Source organism: Eptesicus fuscus, chromosome 10 (assembly GCF_027574615.1).
Source record: "Eptesicus fuscus isolate TK198812 chromosome 10, DD_ASM_mEF_20220401, whole genome shotgun sequence".
In the NCBI taxonomy this organism is placed as follows: Eukaryota; Metazoa; Chordata; class Mammalia; order Chiroptera; family Vespertilionidae; genus Eptesicus; species Eptesicus fuscus.
The window spans coordinates 2,019,638-2,042,443 of record NC_072482.1 but is presented as its reverse complement, the minus strand read 5'-3'; the positions used below and the strand labels follow the sequence as shown (position 1 = coordinate 2,042,443).

At 57.2% G+C, this 22,806-nt stretch overlaps 1 protein-coding gene across 6 annotated transcripts; it reads left to right on the top strand.

The window, feature by feature from the left end:
* The first annotated feature begins 1,538 nt into the window (after window positions 1-1,538).
* Window positions 1,539-22,418, top strand: EHMT2 (euchromatic histone lysine methyltransferase 2). 6 transcript variants are annotated; one of them, XM_054722076.1, is made up of 28 exons: window positions 1,539-1,593; window positions 2,240-2,306; window positions 2,400-2,618; window positions 2,713-2,963; window positions 3,674-3,758; window positions 3,844-3,884; window positions 4,020-4,175; window positions 12,577-12,696; window positions 12,774-12,888; window positions 13,034-13,135; window positions 13,361-13,509; window positions 14,264-14,407; window positions 14,481-14,716; window positions 14,792-14,974; window positions 15,066-15,148; window positions 15,436-15,542; window positions 15,635-15,757; window positions 15,860-15,961; window positions 16,718-16,822; window positions 16,919-17,073; window positions 17,147-17,314; window positions 19,164-19,308; window positions 19,518-19,595; window positions 19,893-20,008; window positions 20,105-20,191; window positions 21,211-21,289; window positions 21,391-21,566; window positions 21,935-22,418. In XM_054722076.1, exons 1-28 carry the CDS (start codon window positions 1,555-1,557, stop codon window positions 22,113-22,115), a joined length of 3,612 nt encoding a protein of 1,203 aa, XP_054578051.1. In that variant the 5' UTR covers window positions 1,539-1,554; the 3' UTR covers window positions 22,116-22,418. The 6 variants fall into 6 exon arrangements, with proteins under 6 accessions (XP_054578051.1, XP_054578050.1, XP_054578052.1 ...); XM_054722075.1 differs by having other exon boundaries at window positions 12,556-12,696; XM_054722077.1 differs by lacking the exon at window positions 13,034-13,135.
* The last annotated feature ends 388 nt before the right edge of the window (window positions 22,419-22,806 follow it).

Below are 22,806 nucleotides of genomic sequence, written 5' to 3'. Positions count from 1 at the left end.
TACCCAGAGGTCACAACTCATGCAGGTCCCAGGCCCGAGACAGGCCTGACAGGGAAGGCGAGTGTCGCCAGTGGGCTCTCTGGCCGGGGCCCTTCCAGTTAACCCTCAACACCTGCCAGGTACCTGGAGCACGAGTGGCCTGTGACTGGCGGTGGTGGTAGCCGTGACCTGCTCCGCAGGCGTTTGGTACCGAGGCCGGGGTGGGCTACAGGTGTGATCACTGTGCCCGCCGAAGTTGCAAGCAGGAGCCTGTGTTTGGTCTGGGGAAAGGAAAGCTAAAAACCACCAGGTGGGAAGTGTAGGTCCCCGGAAACTACAATTCCCAGAAAGCCCTACTGGAATAGTTCCTAACCAAAAACAACTACAGTTCCCAGAAAGCCTTGAATTGGCCTACATCCCAACCACCTGTCTGTGTCAAATACTGTTTGTGAAATCAGTTTCCCAACTTCGACCAGATGTAATACCTAAAGCAGGCCTCCTCAAACTACGGCCCGCGGGCCACATGCGGGTGTTTTTGCCCTTTTGTTTTTTTACTTCAAAATACGATATGTGCAGTGTGCATAGGAATTCGTTCATAGTTTTTTTTAAACTACAGTCCGGCCCTCCAACGGCCTGAGGGACAGTGAGCTGGCCCCCTGTTTAAAAAGTTTGAGGACCCCTGACCTAAAGGGACGGTACCCTGACTAGTTCTATCGAGGTTGTCCGTCTTGGCCTAATATTCACACTCCACGTTCTGCTGGGCTGGGACGCACGGAGCGCCTGGCTATGCTTGTGAAGTGTTTGGCAAAAAAGGTTACTTACTTGAGTGTCACCGGACAGTAGTGACTCTGGGGCCCTGGGGGGCTTATGGAGATTCCTAGTGCATGTGTTGGGGCGAGATGTCTGATATAAACGGAAGAGACACCTCTCCCCCGCCAAAGGGGACATGAAGCAGCCCGCTAGAACCAGCCGAGTCTGTGCGCCCCATAGCCCCCTTCTTTTCCAATTATAAGGAAGTTTATTTAGAAAGTTACAGAGGTGGCGTGAGCCAGCCGGGCTGCGAAGGCGCAGGAAACGGGTTACACAGCCTTCGAAGGGCCCCTGGAGCTCAGGGGAACCAAAGGCCAAGGCGCGGCGCCTGGGGGAGGGGAAGGCGCCCGCCTGCTGGGGAGGGACAGCGAGTCCCCATCGCCCCTTGGTGCTCTAGAGAAGCCAGGCCCAAACGGAGGCCCAACCTGCTATCTGCAGACCCCAACACTGGAAAGCACCTACACGTGGGAGCAGCACCGCGGGCCAGGTTGGACATACAGCCACGGTCCGGAGGCCGGCGCTCCGCTTGTACCCAAAACCGGGGGAGGCCACCCCTGGACCCGCGCGCCCGCGTGGTTCCCCGCCCCAGCGCCGCGGAGCTGAAAGCAGGAACCACAGGCCTCTGCCCGCAGCCTCCGCCGAGGCCGCTCTCCGGGGAAAATGGCCAGAAAGCGCGCGGTGGCTCCTTTAAGGCCCTTCCCGGCCCGCCCTCCCGGCCCACGTGACCCGGGGCGGCCGCGCCGGCTGGGCCCCAGCGCAGCGGCGATGGCGGCGGCGGCGGGAGCTGCAGCGGCGGCCGCCGAGGTGCGGAAGGGGAGGGGGAGAGGCGGGTGCATGCCCGCGCGCGCGCCCGGGGGAAGCGCGCGCCCGTGCAATGCTCCGGGGGTGCAACGGGGCCGGGGGGCCCGGGCGGGACTTACAGCCGTCCGGAGGGCCAGCATCGGGGGCGGATGAGGGGACCAGGGGGTGGGAGGTGGGGGGAGTGGGCACGGGGGCGCGCGTGCAGCCTTTGGCCGTCCCCGAGTGGGCGGCTGGCCCCGGCGCCCCAGGAGCGCGCGCGAGGGGCGCGAGAGGCCGTCCGCCGGGCTGGGGGGCAGCGGGTGCTGGAGGGGTTGGTGCCCGGGGTCCCCGCGGCCTGGGGGACAAAGGGGGAGCGGCGCGTGCCGCCGGGAGGAGGGGGCGGGGCCGGTGCGCGGAGGCCCCGCCCCCTCCCCCTCCTCTCCTCTCCGTCCCGGAGATGCGGGGTCTGCCGAGAGGCCGGGGGCTGATGCGGGCCCGGGGCAGGGGCCGTGCGGCCCCTCCGAGCAGCCGGGGCCGCGGGAGGGGGGGCGCCCACAGAGGGAGAGGTAGGCCCCGGAGCCTGCTCTCTCTTCCCAGGGCCCAGGCGTCTTGGGCCCCCCAACTTCCTACCGGGCTGACCAGCCCTCCTGTCCCTTGTGTCGCCTCTCAGGGGGAGGGCCCTGCTGAGATGGGGGCTCTGGTGCTGGACAAGGAGCCCCGAGGAGCCATCGAGCGAGGTGAGTGAAGCGGAAACGGCCCCGCCGGACCATTACCTCCCCAGGCACAGGCCCCCTGGCCCGTAGCCCCGAACTTTCTCTCTTCCCTTACAGTTCATGGCTCTTTTGGGGACACCCCTCGCAGTGAGGAGACCCTGCCCAAGGCCAACCCCGACTCCCTGGAGCCTGCTGGCCCCTCATCCCCAGCCTCTGTCACCGTGACTGTTGGCGACGAGGGGGCCGACACCCCTGCAGGAGCCACCCCACTCATTGGGGATGAACCTGAGAATCTTGAGGGCGATGGGGACCTCCAAGGGGGGCGCCTCCTGCTGGGTGAGAGGCGGTGGAGGCTGGGGCTGAGGTGGGGCATCCTCTGACTCGGCCTTCCCTCTGATCTTGCCTTGCTTACCTGCCTGCTGTTTTCCAGGCCATGCCACCAAGTCATTCCCCTCTTCCCCCAGCAAAGGGGGTGCCTGTCCCAGCCGCGCCAAGATGTCAATGACCGGGGCGGGGAAATCACCCCCCTCGGTCCAGAGTTTGGCGATGAGGCTGCTGAGTATGCCTGGGGCCCAGGGGGCAGCAGCAGGGCCTGAACCCGCTCCAGCTACAACCAGCCCCGAGGGGCAGCCCAAGGTCCACCGAGCCAGGAAAACCATGTCCAAGCCGGGAAATGGACAGGTGAGGCGGGGAGGGCTGTGGGGTGCAGAGCTCAGCCTCTGGAGGGCTTCTGTGTCGCCTCAGGGCTTCGGATGGGGTCGCAGCCCTACGGCTTTGCCCCTGCGGTTTTGTGTCACATTCTGGGCTGGGACTTGTGTGTGAACCGACCGGTCCCTGCAGTTTACAGCCCTGGGCCGAGTAGGAGAGACAGCTGTTCAAGACTTATGTCTGTGGTTAATGTCCTAGTTACTCTTAAGACAATGATGGTGTGAGGAAACTTCAGCCCCTCTGTCTCTTCAGCTCAGAGCAAGCGCCAGGGAATCCTCCTCCCAGAGACACTGCCCCTGCTCCATTGTAAGGCTTGTGCTCCCGTTGGCCTCGGGAATGACAGGCCCCGGAGTCGCTCAAGCCTGTGGCAGCGGTTTTCAGGGTGTTGGTAGCATTCAGTTCTGCGTGTGGTTAGAGTAGCTTTGGTCGAGGCCTTAACCTTTGTTTTCTCATCTGTGAAATGGGAAGCGGGCCCGCTGCACACTCGAAGAAACAAGTGAGGGTTGGGTGTGGGGTGTGCTCGGGAGACAGCAGTTCTCCTCAGAGCCCATCTGGTTCCTGCAGCTGTGGATGGCATTTTTGAGGGTGTGGCTTACCGCCCCACCCCCATTTGGGGCTCCAGACTAGTCCAGGCCAAACCATAGCCGCTCCTGACCCTAAGTGTGCTCCGTCTCGGTCCCCAGCCCCCCGTCCCCGAGAAGCGGCCCCCTGAAGTACAGCATTTCCGCATGAGTGACGACGTGCACCCCCTGGGGACGGTGGCCTCAGGTCAGTCCCGCCCGCCCACCTGCGGCTCGAGGCCTGTGCTGAGAGTTCAGAGTGCAAGCCTGGCCCCTGTCTTCTCTCCTTCCAGATGTGGCCAAAAGGAGGAAGCTGAACTCCGGAGGCGGCCTGGTGAGCAGGGCGAGGCGGGCACAGGCCTCTCCTGCGGGGGCTGCTGCAGGGGAGCCCCACACGAGGGCTGTGTCCCAGCCTGGGGAAGTGGGCTGGGGGGTGCCGGCAGCTTCAGGCGCTCTCATCCTTTTCCAGTTGGAGGAGTTGGGGTCTGCCCGGGGCTCAGGAGAGATGGCCCTGGAGAAGGCGAATGCGGGGTCCCTGGAGGAGTGGGAGACGGTGGTGGGGGACGACTTCAGCCTCTACTATGACTCCTTCTCTGTGGACGAGCGCGTGGACTCGGACAGCAAGGTGAGGGCGCCGCGTCCAGGGCTCGCTCTTCAGTCAGTCCTGCCCCCCCTTTTTCACTCTTTCCTTTTTAGCACCTACTAATGCGTTGCCCCGTGCTCTCTATAACTGACTGCCCTGTGTGCTGCACCCCTCCCACCCGACCCTCCCACAGGGACCACGTCCATGTTATGATTTATTTGTTGTTTGTTTGGGTGTTTATTCCTTTGCTCTTGTTTTGGTTTATCTCCTACGTTTGCCTGTGACTATCATTCTTATCTTACCTGTTTTGCTTTTTATTTAATGTTTGATCATGGAAACTTTCAAATACAGATGGTTCTTGAACAACACAGGTTTGACCTTCATGGGTCCTCTTATACACAGATTTTTTTCCCCAATAAATACCATAAATGTATTTTCGTTTCCTTATGACTTATTTTTTCCAGCAGACTTGATGGTAAGAATACAATATGTATTACATATAACATACAAAATATGTGTTAACCAGCTGTTTATGTTACTGGTAAGGCTTCTGTTCAACAGTAGGCTATTAGTTAATTTTGGGGGGAATCAAAGTTATACATAGATTTTTTTTTTACTGCACCCCTAATTCCAGTGTTGTTCAAGAACCAACTGTATACATAAAAGAATACAAGAGTGGCCCTCACCAGTTTGTCTCAGTGGATAGAGCTTCGGACTGAAGGGTCCCGGGTTCGATTCCGGTCAAGGGCATGTAGGCTCCCCCAGGCCATGGTCGGGGCACATGCAGGAGGCAACCAATTGCTGTTTCTCTCACATCGATATTTCTCTGTCTTTCCCTCTCTCTTCCACTCTCTCTAAAAATCAATGGAATAATATCCTCAGGTTAGGATTAAAAAATAATAATAATGAAGAAAGAAAGAAGACAAGAGTGAGCCCCATGTAACCATCAATATATAGCGGACTTTTTTCTTTTTTTAATTAATTTTTTTACATTCAACATTATTTAGGGTTTTTGTTTGTTTTTATTGAATTTTAGAGAGAGGACGGGAAAGGGAATGTGAGAGAGAAACATCAACATGGGCTGCCTCCTGAACGCCCCCTGTCACCTGCCCCGACACCCAGCCAACTGAGTCACGCTGGTCAGGGCCAATATTAGTAGTGGTTAGACAATCATATACTTTACAAAGAGTTCCCCCCTGATACTTCCAGTTCCCGCCTGGCCCCGTACTCAGTCATCACAATATTATTGACTAGATTCCCTATGCTGTACTTGACACCCTTGTGACTCTCTGTTATTGTTGTTAATCCTCACCCGAGGATATTTTTCCATTGATTTTTAGAGACAGTAAGAGGGAGAGAGAGAGAAACGTCAATGTGAGAGAGACACATCGATTGGTCGCTTCCCTCATGTGCCCAACTGGGGCCGGGGATTGAACCCAAGACCCTTCGGTGGTCGGTGGTCGGGCACTCTAACCTCTGAGCGCACTGGCCAGGGCAGCCCCCTCTCCGCCCCCCACCCCATGACTGTTTTGTAACTACAGATCTGTACTTCTCCATCCCTTCAGCTTTTCACCCAGGCCCTCACCCCCACCCACCCCCCACACCTCCCCTCTGGCAGCCATCAGCTTTCTGTATCTGTCTGTTTCTGTTTTGGTTCTATTGTTCTTTAGATTCCATGTACAGGTGAAATCCTATGGTATTTCTCTGACTTATTTCACTTAGGATAATACCCTTTAGGTCCATCTTTGCTGTTGCAACACAGCTCATTTTTTAAACTAATTTTATTTTTCAGTAACAGTAGACATACAATATATTGGTTTTGGGTATGCAACATAGTGATTAAACATTTATATACCTTACAAAGTGATCACCCAATAAGTCTATTACACATCTCACACCATACATAGTTATTACAATATTATTGACTATGTTCCCTGTGCTGTATTTTACACCCTCATGACTTTTTATAACTGGTAATTTGTACTTCTTTTTCTTTTTTTTAATCCTCACCTGAGAATATTTTTCCATTGATTTTTAGAGAGAGTGAGGAGAGAGAGGGAAAAACAGAGAGAAATATTGATGTAAGAGAAACACATTGATTGGTTGCCTCCCAGGCTGGGGAGGAGCCTGCAACCGAGGTACATGCCCTTGACCGGAATCGAACCTAGGACCCTTCAGTCTGCAGGTCGATGCTCTATCCACTGAGCCAAACCAGCAAGGACGCAACTTGTACTTCTTAATCCCTTCCCCTTTTTCACCCAGCCTCCCCCCCAAACCCCCCTCCCATCTGGCAACCATCAAAATGTTCTCTGTATCTTTGAGTTTGTTTCTGCTTCATTTATTTTGTTTTTTAGTTAAATCACATATAAGTGAAATCATGGCATTTGTCTTTCTCCAACTTATTTTCCTCAGCATAATACCCTCTAGGTCCATCCATGCTGTAGATGGCAAGATTTCACTCTTTACAGCTGAGTGGTATTCCATTGTATATATGTACCACGTCTTCTTTTCCACTTGTCTCTTGGTGGACACTTAGGTTGCTTCCATATCTTGCCTATTCTAAATAATAAAAGGGTAATGTGCAAATTGTCCCCTCGACCGAGAGTTCTACCAGATTTCGACCAGGGGGCGGGGCTGGCCCACCAACCTCCCGCATCCCCTTCTCCCCCACCCCCCAGCCCAGCCCGATTGGGCGGACCAGCCAGACCCCATCCATGCACAAATTCGTGCACCAGGCCTCTAGTTCTAAATAACATTCCAGTGAACATAGGGGTACATATATGTATTGGAATTCGTGTTTTGGGTTTCATTGGATAAATACCCGGAAGTGGAATTGCTGGGTCATATGGTAGTTCTATTTTTAATTTTTGAGGAAACTTCATACTGTTTTCCACAGTGGTTTCACCAATTTGCATTCCCCAAAACAGTCCGCGAAGGTTCCCTTTCCCCACATCCTCACCAGAACTTGTTGATTTATTGATGGCAGCCATTCTATCAAGTGTGAGGTCATATCGCACTGTGATCTTAATGTGCATTTCCCTGCTGGTTAGTGATGCTGAGCATTTTTTCATGTGTCTCTTGGCCATCTGTATGTCCTCTTTGGATAAGTGTCTATTCAGGTCCTTTACCCATTTTTAATTGGATTGTTTGGGGATTTTTTGTTTTTTGTTTTTTTGATGTTCAGTTATTTTTTTATAGATTTTGGATATTGACCCCTTATCAGATGTATCATTGGCAAATATCTTCTTCCATTCAGTAGGATGTCTGTGTTTTTTTGTTAATCCTCACCTGAGGATGTTTTTTCCATTGATATTTAGAGGGAGTGGAAGTGGGCTCTCTTGTTGTTTTGTTGATGGTTTCCTTTGCTGTGCAAAAGCTTTTTATTTTGCTGTAGTCCCATTTGTTTATTTTCTCTTTAGTTTCCATTGCCCTAGGAGCTGTATCTGCTATTTTGCTGCCTATGGATTCTTCTAAGATTTTTATGGCTTCCTGTCTTATGTTTAAGTCCTTGATCCATTTTGAGTTTATTTTTGTGTATGGTGTAAGTTGGTGGTCTAGTTTCATTTTTTTGCATGTATCTGTCCAATTTTCCCAACACCGTTTATTGAAAAGATTATCTTGACTCCATTGTATGCTCTTGCCTCCTTTGTCAAATATTAATTGAGCATATCTGGTATTGTCATCCCTCCTACTTTGTTCTTCTTTCTCAGGATTGCTGCAGCTATTTGGGGTCTTTTTTTTTTATTCCAGATGAATTTTTGGAGAGTTTGTTTCTAGGTTTGTGAAATATTCTGTTGGTATCATGAAGGGGATTGCATTAAATCTATAGATTACTTTGGGTAGTATGGACATTTAATGATGTTGATTCTACCAATCCATGAACACAATGTATTCTTCCATTTTTTATGTCTTCCTCTATCTCTTTTTTCAACGTCCTGTAGTTTTCCGAGTACAGGTCTTTTACCTCCTTAGTTAAGTTTATTCCTAGGTATAATTTTTTTGGTGCAATGGTAAATGTTTGGGTTTTTTTTTTTTTTTAGTTTCTCTTTCTGTGAGTTCATTATTGGTGTATAAAAAAGCCATAGATTTCTGGGTGTTAATTTTGTATCCTGCTACATTACTGAATTCATTTATTAAGTCTAGTAGTTTTTTGATGGAGTCTTTGGGGTTTTCTATGTACAATATCATGTTATCTGCAAATAATGACAATTTTACTTCTTCTTTTCCAATTTGGATGCCTCTTATTTCTTCTTCTTGTCTGATCACTAGGGCTAGCACTTCCAGTACTATGTCAAACAGGAGTAGTGAGAGTGGGCATCCCTGTCTTGTTCCTGTTTTTAGGGAAATGGTTTTAGTTTTTGCCCATTGAGTATGATGTTGGCTATAAGTTTGTCATATATGGCCTTTATCATGTTGAGAGTTTTTATCAAAATGGGTGTTAAAAAAAGCCTATGTAATAAAAGGGTAATATGCAAATTGACCCTAAGGCGGAACGACCTGTCGCTATGATGTGCGCTGACCACCAGGGGGCAGGTGCTCAACACAGGAGCTGCCCCCTGCTGGTCAGTAAGCTCCCATAGGGGGAGCTCAGCTCAGCCACAAGCCGGGCTGTCGGCTGCACAGGGGCAGTGGCAGGAGCTTCTCCCGCCTCCTCGGCAGCGCTAAGGATGTCCAACTGCGGCTTAGGTCCACTCCCCATGGGCAGTGGGCTTGGGAAGTAGGCCTAAGCCGTCAGTCGGACATCCCCTGAGGACTCCCGGGCTGCCAGAGGGATGGAAGTGTTCCTTTCTCTTGGATTTTCTGAAATAGTTTGAGGAGGATAGGTGTTAGTTCTTCTTGGAATGTTTGGAAAAATTCCCCTGTGAAGCCATCTGGACCTGGGCTTTTGTTTGGTGGGAGTTTTTGATTACTGCTTCTATTTCATTGGTTGTTATTGGCCTATTCAGGTTTTTTTATCCTTCCTGATTCAGTTTTGGGATATTGCATTTTACTAGGAATTTGTCCATTTCATCCACATTGTCCAGCTTGTTGGCATATAGTTGTTCATAGTATTTTCTTACAATCTTTTGTATATCTGTGGTGTCCGTGGTTACTTCTCCACTTTCCTTTCTGATTTTATTTATTTATCCTCTCTCTTTGTTTCTTGATGAGTGTGGCTAATGGTTTATCAGTTTTGTTTATCCTTTCAAAGAACCAGCTCTTGGTTTCATTGATTTTTGTGTGTGTTTTGTTTTGTTTTTTAAGTCTCTATGTCATTTATTTCTGCTCTAATCTTTATTATTTCCTTCCTTATACTTACTCTGGACTTTTCTTGTTCTCTTTCTAGTTCTTTATGTTGTAGGGTTAGTTTATTGCTGATTTTTCTTACTTTTTGAGGTAGACCTGTAGTGCTATGAACTTCCCTCTCAGGACTGCTTTTGCTGTGTCCCAGAGATTTTGGGTTGTTGTGTGTTCATTTTCATTTGTTTCCAGGAAGTTTTCGATTTCTTTCTTGATCTTGTTGGTAACCCATTCATTGTTTAATAACATGCTATTTAGCCTCCATGTGTTTGAATGTTTTGGGGTGTGTTTACTGTAGTTGATTTTTTTTTCTTTTTTTCTTTTTTTTTTTTTTTGTAGTTGATTTCTAATTTCATTCCACTGTGATCTGTGAAGATGCTTGATATGATTTCAATCTTCTTGAACTTGTAGCAACTTGTTTTGTGTCCTAACATGTGGTCTATCTTTGTGAATTATCCATGTACACTTGAGAAGAATATATATTCTGCAGCTTTGGGATGAAATATTCTATAAATGTCAATTAAATCCATCTGGTCCAGTGTGTTCTTTAGAGTCTCTGTTTCCTTGTTAAGTTTTTGTCTGGAAGATCTGTCCAGTGAAGTCATTGGGGTGTTAAAAGTCCCTACTATAACTGTATTGTTGTCTATCTCTCTGTTAAAGTCCTCTAGAAGTTTTTTTTATATATTTAGGTGCTCCTATATTTGGTGCATATATGTTTACCAGGGTTACATCCTCTTGTTGGATTGGTCCCTTTAGTATTATAAAGTGCCCTTTTTGTCTCTTCTTATGGCCTTTGCTTTGAAGTCTAATTTGTCAGATATGGAGAATTACTACTCCAGCTTTGTTTTCTTTTCCGTTTGCATGGAAAAATTTTTTCCATCCCTTCACTCTGATCCTGTGTGTGTCTTTTGTTTTGAGGTGGGTCTCTTGTAGACAGCATATAGTTGGGTCATGTTTTTGTATCCTACCCTACACCTTTTGATTGGAGCATTTAATCCATTTACATTTAGGGTTAATATTGATAGGTAATTACTTATTGCCATTTTAATTCTGTATGGCTAGGTTTCTCTCTCTGTTTCTTCTTCGCAGCCATCCCTTACAGCATTCCCTTTAGCATTTCTTGTAATGCTGGCTTGGTGGTGATGAACTCCTTTAGCCTTTTTTTGTCTGGGAAGCTCTTTATTTCACAGTCTATTTTGAATGATAGACTTGCTGGATATCGTAATCTTGTTTTCAGATCCTTGCTTTCCTTTACTTTGAGTACTTCATGCCATTTCCTTCTGGCCTGTAGAGTTTCTAATGAGAAATCAGGTGTCAGCCTTATGGGAACTCCTTTGTAGGTAACATTTTTCTTTTCTCTTGCTGCCTTTAAGATTCTCTCTTTGTCTTTAATTTTTGGCATTTTAACTATGATGTGTCTGGGCATGGGTCTGTTTGGGTTCTTCTTGTGTTGGGTTCTCTGTGCCTCCTGAACTTGTGTGACTTTTTCCTTTACCAAGTTAGGGAAGTTTTCTGCCATTATTTCTTCAAAAACCTTCCCTATTCCTTTCTCTCTTTCTGCCTCTTCTGGCACACTGTTATTCTAATATTGTTATGTTTCACATTGTCCCACAGGTCCCTTAAGCTGTCCTCCTGTTTTTTTATTGTTTTTTCTTTTTGGTTATCTGATTGAGTGATATTTTCAACTCTGTCTTCTAATTCACTGATTCCATCCTCAGCTTCCCCTAATCTGCTGTGTATTCCTCCCAATGTATTCTTTATTAGTATTATGTCATTTTTTATCTCAGACTGTTCTTTTTTCATAGTTATTATATCTTTTTTCATGCTGTTGAGCATTTTTACCATCATTACTCTGAACTCTAAGTCAGGTAAATTTCTTATTTCTGCGTCATTTGTCTCTTCTTCTGGAGAATTCCCTAGTTCTTTCATTTGGGGGTTGTTTCTTTGTTTCCTCATTTTTGTTGTCTGTTTGGGTTTGTGCTCTGTATTAGGTAGATCCTCTATATCTCTCAATCTCTATTGCAGGACAGTGTTAAAGGCTGTTTCTGACTATTTGGATCAGGCAAAGACTCAAAGCCTCCAGAGACCGCCTCTGTCTATAGACTAATAGGATTCTGACTTGAATTGCCCCAGGCAATCGTCCATAGGTGTGGCGAGAGTTTTTTCAACAGGGTGGGGCGGTTGCTTCTGCCTGGAGGTTAATTGTCATTTTTAGTCTCTTAAGTGGCCTCAGGGCAAGGTGTTTTCCAATAGAGTGTGTCACCTGTCTTCCCCCAGGCAAGGCAGATATCTATGTGGGAAAGATGTCCTCCGCTGCAGGAGGGAATGACTCAGCCCAGGAAACTTGGGGTGTCTGCCTTCTGAGCTCCATCCCCGGGTCCCCAGTCCTGGGTTCTGCTCTCACAGCTCCAGTCCACTTCACCCTCCCACTGCCAGAGCACAAGGTGGGTGGCTCCACAGGGAATTTTGTGCGTTGGCCCTTTAAGAGGCCACTCCCTGGCAGACAGCACCCCACTGCTTTTCACAGCCAGATGTTATGTGGGTACCCTCCTCAGTTTGGTGCTCTCTGCTGGGGGGCCCAGCTTGGGGATTAGACTCCAGAGTTCTCAGTGGCACCCCCACAGCTGAGATATCTCTCCGGGACTTCGGTTGCCATCTGTGGGAACCCAGCCAGCCCTTTCCCGCCTCCACCCCTCCTACCAGTATCTGCGTCTCCACCTTCAGTCCTTGGGTGTCAGGGTTCTCTCCTGCGAGTTTTCCGTTGATTATTCAGGGATCTATTCAGGAATCCTTTCCGTATTTCAGTTCTAATTCCAGCTTGTTCCTGGGAGCATGTCCATGCCGCATCCTCCTACTCGGCTGCCATTTTTAATTTGTTGTTGTTTTTGTTTCACTTAATATTTTCTTGGGCGCCTCTGTGCCAAGATTCACACGTGTTGTTGCACCTAACACTGCACCTTGCTTTTTGTTGCTGTGTGACATTCTACATCCTTTCTCTTTATCCGGCTCTTTAACTCCTTCCCTGTAAGCCCCGCCCCAGGAGAGAGCCATCCTGGGTGGTGGCGGTGGCTGGGTATGGCCTGCTCCGCCTCTCCCATGTCCCCCCACGGGAGAGTGTGGCCCGGGGTCACTGTTTCCTCAGCCCCACTTTGCCCTGGTCCAGTCTGAGGTTGAAGCTCTGGCTGAACAACTGAGTGAGGAGGAGGAGGAAGAGGAGGAGGAAGAAGAAGAGGAGGAGGAGGAGGAGGAGGAAGACGAGGAGTCTGGCAATCAGTCTGACAAGGTGAGAGCCGGAGGCTGTGGGGCCCGAGGCCCGAGTGTCCCAGGGGGGCCGGGCCCGCTGACGCTCCCTCCTCCCAGAGTGGCTCCAGCGGCCGGAGGAAAGCCAAGAAGAAATGGCGGAAGGACAGCCCCTGGGTGAAGCCGTCCCGGAAACGGCGGAAGCGGGAGCCTCCACGGGCCAAGGAGCCACGAGGTGAGGAGGCTCCTCTGCTTTGGGGTGCCCTCCGTCAGCCCCCCTCCCGGCCCCAGAGAGCGTGCACGAGCACACGCTCACGCATGTACCCACACATCTAGGCGCCTGTGAGCTCGCACTCTCACTCTCTCTGTCTCTGTGTCAGGAGTGAATGGTGTGGGCTCCTCAGGCCCCAGTGAGTACATGGAGGTCCCTCTGGGGTCCCTGGAGCTGCCCAGCGAGGGGACCCTCTCCCCCAACCACGCTGGTAATTGCCAATTGCTGGGATAGGGAGCCGCTAGGGGGCACCGTCAGGACTGGAGGGAAAGGGGAGGAGGGGGACCCCACTGGAGCCAGGGTGTTCATGGCCAGGCTTTGGGGGTTCCGGAGCATGGAGGGGAAGGCAGGCAGGGTGGGGGGCAAACGGCCCCGCCAGGGGTCCCGGTGGGTGAGGGGCAGGGCCTCCCTCAGCTCCCTTTCTCCTCTGTCCAAGGGGTGTCCAACGATACATCTTCACTGGAGACGGAGCGCGGGCTGGAGGAGCTGCCGCTGTGCAGCTGCCGCATGGAGGCGCCCAAGATCGACCGCATCAGCGAAAGAGCGGGGCACAAGTGCATGGCCACGGAGAGCGTGGACGGAGAGGTGGGCGGAGGGCGGAGAGGAGGGTGGAGAGGTGGGCGGAGGGCGGAGAGGTGGGTGGAGAGGTAGGCGGAGGGCGGAGAGGAGGGTGGAGGGCGGAGAGGAGGGTTGGAGGGTGGAGGGGAGGGCAGAGAAGAGGGTGGAGAGGTAGGAGGAGGGTGGAGGGCGGAGAGGTGGGAGGAGGGCGGGGAGGTAGGTGGGGTGGAGGGTGGAGGGCGGAGAGGTAGGCGGGGTGGAGGGTGGAGAGGTGGGCGGAGGGCGGAGAGGAGGGTTGGAGGGTGGAGAGGTGGGCGGAGAGGTAGGCGGAGGGCGGAGAGGAGGGTTGGAGGGTGGAGAGGTAGGTGGAGGGCAGAGAGGAGGGTGGAGAGGTAGGAGGAGGGCGGAGAGGTGGGCGGAGAGGTGGGTGGAGGGTGGAGAGGTGGGCGGGGAGGTGGGGAGGGCGGAGAGGTGGGTGGGGAGGTGGGCGGAGGGCGGAGAGGTGGGCGGAGAGGTGGGTGGAGAGGTGGGCAGAGAGGTGGGCGGAGGGCGGGGAGGTGGGGAGGGCGGGGAGGTGGGTGGAGAGGTGGGCGGAGGGTGGGGAGGGCAGAGAGGTGGGTGGAGAGGTGGGCAGAGAGGTGGGTGGAGAGGTGGGCGGAGGGCGGGGAGGTGGGGAGGGCAGAGAGGTGGGCGGAGGTGGGGAGGGCGGGGAGGTGGGGAGGGCGGAGGAGGGCTACGGGGCCCAGCCTCACCTCTTCTCGCCCACCCTCCCTGCCCACAGCTGTCGGGCTGCAACGCCGCCATCCTCAAGCGGGAGACCATGAGGCCCTCGAGCCGCGTGGCCCTGATGGTGCTCTGCGAGGCGCACCGGGCCCGCATGGTCAAGCACCACTGCTGCCCGGGCTGCGGCTACTTCTGCACTGTGGTGAGTGGGCGTGGGGCGGGCGGGCAGCGCCCCCGGGGGCTCCATGGCCTCACCCGCTGTTTCCCTGCCCCAGGGCACCTTCCTGGAGTGCCACCCCGACTTCCGTGTGGCCCATCGCTTCCACAAGGCCTGTGTGTCCCAGATGAACGGCATGGTCTTCTGTCCCCACTGTGGGGAGGATGCATCCGAGGCTCAGGAGGTGACCATCCCCCGCGGGGACGGAGTGACCCCGCCGGCTGGCCCTGCGGCCCCCGCGCCCCCGCCCCTGGCCCAGGATGCCCCTGGGAGAGCGGATACCTCCCAGCCCAGGTACTGGCCTCCCCTCCCCCGTCTGTTCCCTGTCGCTCCCCGTCGCCCCTGTGACATCAGCCCCTGCTCCCACAGCGCCCGGATGCGCGGGCAGGGGGAGCCCCGGCGTACACCCTGCGACCCCGTGGCTGACACCATCGACAGCTCGGGGCCCTCCCTGCCCCTGCCCAGTGGGGGCTGCCTCTCGGCCGTGGGGCTGCCACCTGGGCCAGGCCGGGAGGCCCTGGAAAAGGCCCTGGTCATCCAGGAGTCGGAGCGGTGAGTGGGCGCTGCTGTCCGCACGGGCTGGGGGGGCTGGGGGGCCGTCGGTGGTGAGGCCGCTGCTGGAGTCTGAGCCCCACCTTGGCAGGCGGAAGAAGCTCCGCTTCCACCCCCGGCAGTTGTACCTGTCCGTGAAGCAGGGCGAGCTGCAGAAGGTGGTCCTGATGCTGTGTGAGTATGTGCGCACCCCCCCCAGGGAGCAAAGCTCCACTGCGCCCAGCGCCGGGCTGGCCAGGGGTGCGGGGAAGCCTGCGTCCTCGCCGAGGTGCCTCAGGCCGGCAGCACGGAGCGGGGGAGCGGGGGGGGGGGGGGGGGGGAGGGCCGCTTCGACTGGGGCCGAGCTGGTGCCTGGCTCCCTACTCTGACACGTGCCCTAGAAGCCTTCCTGGGGCAGGTGCCGCCCCGCGCTCGCTCAACACGTGTCCCCCCTTCTCCCGTATGGCGGGCTCTCCCCGCAGTGGACAACCTGGACCCCAACTTCCAGAGCGACCAGCAGAGCAAGCGCACACCCCTGCACGCGGCCGCCCAGAAGGGCTCCGTGGAGATCTGCCACGTGCTGCTGCAGGTCAGCACGGCCGCCCCCGCACCTTCCCCCCCCCCCCAGGCCTCGGACCCCTGCCCGCCCGCCCTGTGCCAGCCACATGCCCCTCCTTGCAGGCTGGAGCCAACATCAACGCCGTGGACAAGCAGCAGCGGACGCCGCTGATGGAGGCCGTGGTGAACAACCACCTGGAGGTGGCCCGCTACATGGTGCAGCGCGGCGGGTGTGTCTACAGCAAGGTGCGCCGCGGGCCGGGCGGGCGGGGGGGGGTGAGAGGGGCCGCGGGCCGGGCGGGCGGGGGTGAGAGGGGCCGCCGAGGACTCACCTGCCCGTCTCCCCAGGAGGAGGACGGCTCCACCTGCCTCCACCACGCAGCTAAGATCGGGAACTTGGAGATGGTCAGCCTGCTGCTCAGCACAGGGCAGGTGGACGTGAACGCCCAGGTCAGGCCCGGCGCCGCCCCGGGGTCCCAGGCTCAGCCTTGGGCTGCAGCCCCTTTCCACTCGCTCCCCTCTGACCCTCCCACAACCCGTGTTGCTCCAGCTGTCCCCACCTTTCTCCCTCATTTGCGTCTCTTTCTTGCTTCTTCTCTTTATCACTGAGTACTGAGTTGCTGCCTTAATCTCTGAGGTGTCAGTGCGATTTTTTAAAATTTTTTTATTATTTTTTAATCAGAGGAAGGGAGAGGGAGAGAGAGATAGAAACATCAATGATGAGAGAGAATCATTGATCAGCTGCCTCCTGCACACCCCCCACTGGGGATCGAGCCCGCAACCTGGGCACATGTCTTTGACCGGAATCGAACCTGGAACCTTTCAGTCCACAGGCCGATGCTTTACCCACTGAGCCACACCAGCTAGGGCTCAGTGCGATTCTTTATGAACGCTTCGTTTTTCACATGGTAGACATGTTTCACTCTCTTATCTTCTCGAGTCATCCTTTGTCGGAAGGAGCCCCTGGAGTTGGCTCCCGTGGCCTCCGGCGTGGCCCAGCAGCCTCAGAGCGTCCTGGCCCCCGGGCATTGGCACACTGCAGTCTGTGCCACGGGGCGGCCGTCGCTGCTGGTTCCTGCATCTAGGACTTCTGAGTCAGCAGACCTAGGAAATACAAATTTTAAAAAAAGAGAAAAAGTACTGCTCTGGATGGTTGGGCTCAGTGGCCTGCCCCCAGCCCTCCCCCCCTCTCCCTCCCACCCACAGGACAGCGGGGGGTGGACGCCCATCATCTGGGCCGCGGAGCACAAGCACATCGAGGTGATCCGCATGCTGCTGACGCGCGGCGCCGACGTCACCCTCACAGACAACGTGAGCAGGAGTTTGGCTGTTGGTGGGGAGTTGGGGCTGGCCCAGACCCTGGCCAGAGTGAGGTGGGGTTCAGGGCCTCACTGCCGGGCTCCCCAGGAGGAGAACATCTGCCTGCACTGGGCCTCCTTCACCGGCAGTGCCGCCATCGCCGAGGTCCTCCTCAACGCCCGCTGCGACCTCCACGCCGTCAACTACCACGGGGACACGCCCCTGCACATCGCAGCCCGGGAGAGCTACCACGACTGTGTGCTGTGAGCCCCGCCTGCCACCCCCCCGACCCCCCCACCTCCGGAAGCCCCGCCTACGGCGTCCTCTCCCTCCCAGGCTGTTCCTGTCGCGTGGAGCGAACCCTGAGCTGCGCAACAAGGAGGGGGACACTGCGTGGGACCTGACTCCCGAGCGCTCGGACGTGTGGTTCGCGCTCCAGCTCAACCGCAAGCTGCGGCTCGGCGTGGGCAACCGGGCCATCCGCACCGAGAAGATCATCTGCCGGTGAGTGCGGGCTCCATCCCCGAACGGCCCTGCCCCCTAGCCCTCCCCAGGCCCCCTGCCCCCTAGCCCTCCCCAGGCCCCCTGCCCCCTAGCCCTCCCCAGACCCCTGCACCCTAGCCCTCCCCGTGCCCCCTGCCCCCTAGCCTTCCCCGTGCCCCCTGCACCCTAGCCCTCCCCAGGCCCCCTGTACCCTAGCCCTCCCCAGACCCCTGCCCCCTAGCCCTCCCCGTGCCCCCTGCCCCCTAGCCCTCCCCGTGCCCCCTGCACCCTAGCCCTCCCCGTGCCCCCTGCACCCTAGCCCTCCCCAGACCCCTGCCCCCTAGCCCTCCTCGTGCCCCCTGCCCCCTAGCCTTCCCCGTGCCCCCTGCCCCCTAGCCCTCCCCGTGCCCCCTGCCCCCTAGCCTTCCCCGTGCCCCCTGCACCCTAGCCCTCCCCGGGCCCCCTGCACCCTAGCCCTCCCCCGGCCCCCTGCACCCTAGGCCTCCCCAGACCCCTGCACCCTAGCCCTCCCCGTGCCCCCTGCACCATAGCCCTCCCCGGGCCCCCTGCACCCTAGCCCTCCCCCGGCCCCCTGTACCCTAGGCCTCCCCGTGCCCCCTGCACCCTAGCCCTCTGCACCCTAGGCCTCCCCGTGCCCTCTGCACCCTAGCCCTCCCCGGGCCCCCTGCACCCTAGCCCTCCCCCGGCCCCCTGTACCCTAGGCCTCCCCGTGCCCCCTGCACCCTAGCCCCCTGCCCCCTAGCCCTCCCCGTGCCCCCTGCACCCTAGCCCTCCCCAGACCCCTGCCCCCTAGCCCTCCCCGTGCCCCCTGCCCCCTAGCCTTCCCCGTGCCCCCTGCCCCCTAGCCCTCCCCGTGCCCCCTGCCCCCTAGCCTTCCCCGTGCCCCCTGCACCCTAGCCCTCCCCGGGCCCCCTGCACCCTAGCCCTCCCCCGGCCCCCTGCACCCTAGGCCTCCCCAGACCCCTGCACCCTAGCCCTCCCCGTGCCCCCTGCACCCTAGCCCTCCCCGGGCCCCCTGCACCCTAGCCCTCCCCAGGCCCCCTGTACCCTAGGCCTCCCCGTGCCCCCTGCACCCTAGCCCTCTGCACCCTAGGCCTCCCCGTGCCCCCTGCACCCTAGCCCTCCCCAGGCCCCTGCACCCTAGCCCTCCCCAGGCCCCCTGTACCCTAGCCCTCCCCAGACCCCTGCCCCCTAGCCCTCCCCGTGCCCCCTGCCCCCTAGCCCTCCCCGTGCCCCCTGCACCCTAGGCCTCCCCGTGCCCCCTGCCCCCTAGCCCTCCCCGTGCCCCCTGCACCCTAGCCCTCCCCGGGCCCCCTGCACCCTAGCCCTCCCCAGGCCCCCTGCACCCTAGGCCTCCCCAGACCCCTGCCCCCTAGCCCTCCCCGGGCCCCCTGCACCATAGCCCTCCCCCGGCCCCCTGTACCCTAGGCCTCCCCGTGCCCCCTGCACCCTAGCCCTCTGTACCCTAGGCCTCCCCGTGCCCTCTGCACCCTAGCCCTCCCCGTGCCCCCTGCACCAAAGCCCTCCCCAGGGCCCATAGAATCCCAAGGGCCACCTTCGGGTCTCCCTGCTAGGACTGCCAAATATAGCAAATAAAAATAGAGGATAGCCAGTCCAATCTGAATATCAGATGAACAGTTGATAACTTTTTTTTAATGTAAAAGTATCCCATGCAGCATTTGGGACATACCTATACCAGACAGTTATTTCTTGTTTATCTAAAATCCGAATTTAACTGGACGCCCTGCATTTTATCTGGCAACTTCACTCCCCATGCCCTCGTCCCGCCCCAGGGACCGCCCAGCCCTCCCCTCGCACCCAGGGAGCCCTCACCCTCTCCCTTTGCCAGGGACGTGGCTCGGGGCTATGAGAACGTGCCCATTCCCTGCGTCAACGGTGTGGACGGGGAGCCGTGCCCCGAGGATTACAAGTACATCTCGGAGAACTGCGAGACTTCCACCATGAACATTGACCGCAACATCACCCACCTGCAGGTGAGGGCCGGGGCTCCTGGGCCCCGTCCCCTGGAGACGTCCTCTCGCCAGGACTCACACCGGGTCTCAGGCTCAGGGTAGCCCCGGGACAAACCTCCAGCAGCATCTTGATTCTAAAACATGAGCCCTAGAGAAGGGGCAGCAGTGGGGCAGGCGCCCGGGAGCTGGGCAGGGCTGATTCCGGCCGAGCTCACCCTGCCTCCCCGCAGCACTGCACCTGTGTGGACGACTGCTCCAGCTCCAACTGCCTGTGCGGCCAGCTCAGCATTCGCTGCTGGTACGACAAGGTACGCACCTCGCCCTGTCCCTCACCTCCGACCCTGGGGCGGCCGGCAGAGGGCAGGGCAGACCTGGAACTCCTGGGATGCTGCTAAGACAGAGGGGCCTGGCCCGACACATGCAGATCAAGGGGCGGGGACTTGGGGTCCAGTCCTCTGACCTCAGAGCATATGTGGTGTCCCCTAGTCTGGCTCCCTGTCTACTGACTGGGTTGAGGCCAGGGGAGGATTTTTCTGTGGGGTCTCGGGGGACCTGGGCAGCTGAGGTGGGACCACACAGAAACCACGCCCTCTCGCCCTCCCCAGGACGGGCGGCTGCTCCAGGAATTTAACAAGATCGAGCCCCCGCTGATCTTCGAGTGTAACCAGGCCTGCTCCTGCTGGAGGAACTGCAAGAACCGGGTGGTGCAGAGCGGCATCAAGTGAGGCCCTGGCCCTGCATGCGCACACGCACACGCACACGCACACACACGCACTGTCTCCCATGCACCCAGCATCCCTCTCTCTCCCATCCCCAGGGTTCGCCTGCAGCTCTACCGAACAGCCAAGATGGGCTGGGGGGTCCGCGCCCTGCACACCATCCCCCAAGGAACCTTCATCTGCGAGTGAGTGGGCAGGGCCGAGGGTGGGCCCAGGGCCACTGCTGCCTCTTCTGCCCTCCCTGCCTCCTCCCTGACAGGTCCCCCTCTTCTCGCCATCCCATCTCAGCCAGCGGCTCTGCTCCCATCCCGCAGCCACGCGCCCCGCCGGCCCCACTCTGCCCAGACCACAGGGCTGCCCGTCACCACCGCCCACATCCCCACTTCCCAGCCTCACGGCCCTCTCCCTGCCTTTCGTTTGTGCGGTGGTTGTTCATCCAAAGATATTTTTCCGTTGGTTTTTAGAATGGAAGGGAGGGAGGGAGAGGAGAGAGAGAGAAACACTGACATGAGAGAGACACATTGATTGGTTGCCTCCTGCATGCGCCCTGACCAGGGCCAGGGATCCAACCCACGACCTGTTTTCTGTCATATCATCTCTCAACTCCTCAAGCAAGCAGCCGTTCTTCCTGGGCCTCAGTTTCCCCACCATCGCTCATTGCTCATCCTGCCTGCACCTGCCTTTGCCCTCACCCCTCTGCACCCACCCTGCTCCCTGGGCCTCGGCCTCGGTCCCTGGCAGATTCTCCCAGTGCCGCCCTTCTCCCCTCCACCCCTCCGCTCCTGCAGCTTCATCCACTCCTGCAGCCGTGACACCCCTGCCATCAGCCACGCCCACAAACCTCCCAGTGTCTAAACCGGAAGTGTCCCACCCAAGCCAGCTGCCACAGGCTCACCCCAAACCCAGAGCCTGGGTCCATCCCTTCACCTCCCCCCACCCCACACTTGCCTATTGCAACTCTCCAGTGGGGACCTCCCATGCCAGTGTCCCATGTGCGTCCTCCTGATCCTGCCCCGAGGGGCCACCACCTCCTCCCTCCCAGGTGAAGCCCCGTCCTCCGGCCCACGCGGCCTCGGGTCCCACGCAGGTCCCAGCTTCGTGCGGGGCGTCTGACAGTGAAGGGGGGCCCGTGGGGTTGTGGGGAGACACGGCTGGGCTGGCTCCACCACCCTGCCCACCTTCAGAAGCCCCGCCCCGCCCACAGGTATGTCGGGGAGCTGATCTCCGATGCCGAGGCTGACGTGAGAGAGGATGATTCTTATCTCTTCGACTTAGACAACAAGGTGGGCAGGAGGTCCCGCTGTCCCCTCCTCCCAGTCCGCACATGGAAACCTGGGGCAGGGGGGCCGTGGCCTGGCACTGAAGAGTGCCGCCCTCCCCTCAGGATGGAGAGGTGTACTGCATCGATGCCCGTTACTACGGCAACATCAGCCGGTTCATCAACCACCTGTGTGACCCCAACATCATCCCTGTCCGGGTCTTCATGCTGCACCAAGACCTGCGGTTTCCACGCATCGCCTTCTTCAGTTCCCGGGACATCCGCACCGGGGAGGAGCTGGGGTGAGGCCGGGCTCGGCCCGGGGTGGGCGAGGAGCTGGGGTGAGGCGGGCCGGCCTCGGAGCTGAGGAGAGCTCCCAGGATGCAAGCATGCCCTGGAGCTGAGCTCAGCGTGGCGTCCAGCAGTGTCCCTGGAGGGCGTGCTAAATAGGCCTGAGCTCACAGAGAGTCCGGCTTCGCTAAGTGTGGGGTGGGACTCGGGCACCTGCGTTCAGACAAGTTCCAGGCAGGCTGGTGCTCGGTCCATAGCACACGGAGGGCCAGCCTGTCGGGAGAGGGGCAGGGCCCTCCGGGAGAGGGTCCGAGGAGGCCCTGGCGTGGCCTGGGCAGTCAGCTCTGGGTCCCACGAGCCTCCTGTGCTCCTCTGATAGGTTTGACTATGGCGACCGCTTCTGGGACATCAAAAGCAAATACTTCACCTGCCAGTGTGGCTCGGAGAAGTGCAAGCACTCGGCCGAGGCCATCGCCCTAGAGCAGAGCCGCCTGGCCCGCCTGGACCCCCACCCCGAGCTGCTGCCTGAGCTGGGCTCCCTGCCCCCTGCCAACCCCTGAGAGCGGACCATCCCCCCCCCCCCGCCCCCCATGCCACCAGCTCAGCAGCTGCCTCTCACTCGCTGCTCACATCCACACCACGCTGGGGGCACTGCCATCTCTCCCACGAGCCCTTCACACATTCCGGCCAGAGACCCCAGCCAGGCCCTGGAGGTCTGACAGCGCCTTGCCCAGGGCTGGTTCCTCCCTGGGAGTGACTTCAGGGCTGGCCGCCCCGTCCCCCGTCCTCAGCTGATGTTTGATGAACTGAAATGGGCCTCTGTGCCAGCTGGTGTCTTGGTTCTCAATAAAGGTTGGGTTTGGTAACAACATTTGGGTTTGGGGGGCGGGGGGCGTGCTGTGGAGGAAGCACAGTGCACACAGGGAATGTAGGTCCAAGGGCAGAGTCAGATGGAAGCTGCCGGACTGGTGTGCACACCTGCCCCGGGGAGGGGAGGGGAGGACCTGAGGGCAGGGTCTCGCGGAGGCCTAAAAGGCAAATGATCAGCTTGGCTGGAGGGCATGGACATGCGTGAGGTGTTTGCAGGTTAGAGGGATTCTTGGCGCATTCCAGGTCCTTCAGGTCACAGCCCTGGCCCCGGCTGGGCCTTCTGGCCTCGCCCTCCTCCCTTGGCACTTTGAGGAGGAACTAGAGTGTGTCGGGGACCACGGGCGGAGGTGGGGCTGTGACGTGGGAGGGCGGGGCCTCGGC

Excerpts from the sequence above, each read along its gene's own strand:
- EHMT2 (XM_054722072.1), top strand. The coding sequence starts at position 2,027 with ATGCGGGGTCTGCCGAGAGGCCGGGGGCTGATGCGGGCCCGGGGCAGG. Across the intron at positions 4,176-12,555 it reads GCGTGGACTCGGACAGCAAG|CCCCACTTTGCCCTGGTCCA; the intron begins GTGAGGGCGCCG and ends CTGTTTCCTCAG. Across the intron at positions 15,543-15,634 it reads TCTGCCACGTGCTGCTGCAG|GCTGGAGCCAACATCAACGC; the intron begins GTCAGCACGGCC and ends CCCTCCTTGCAG.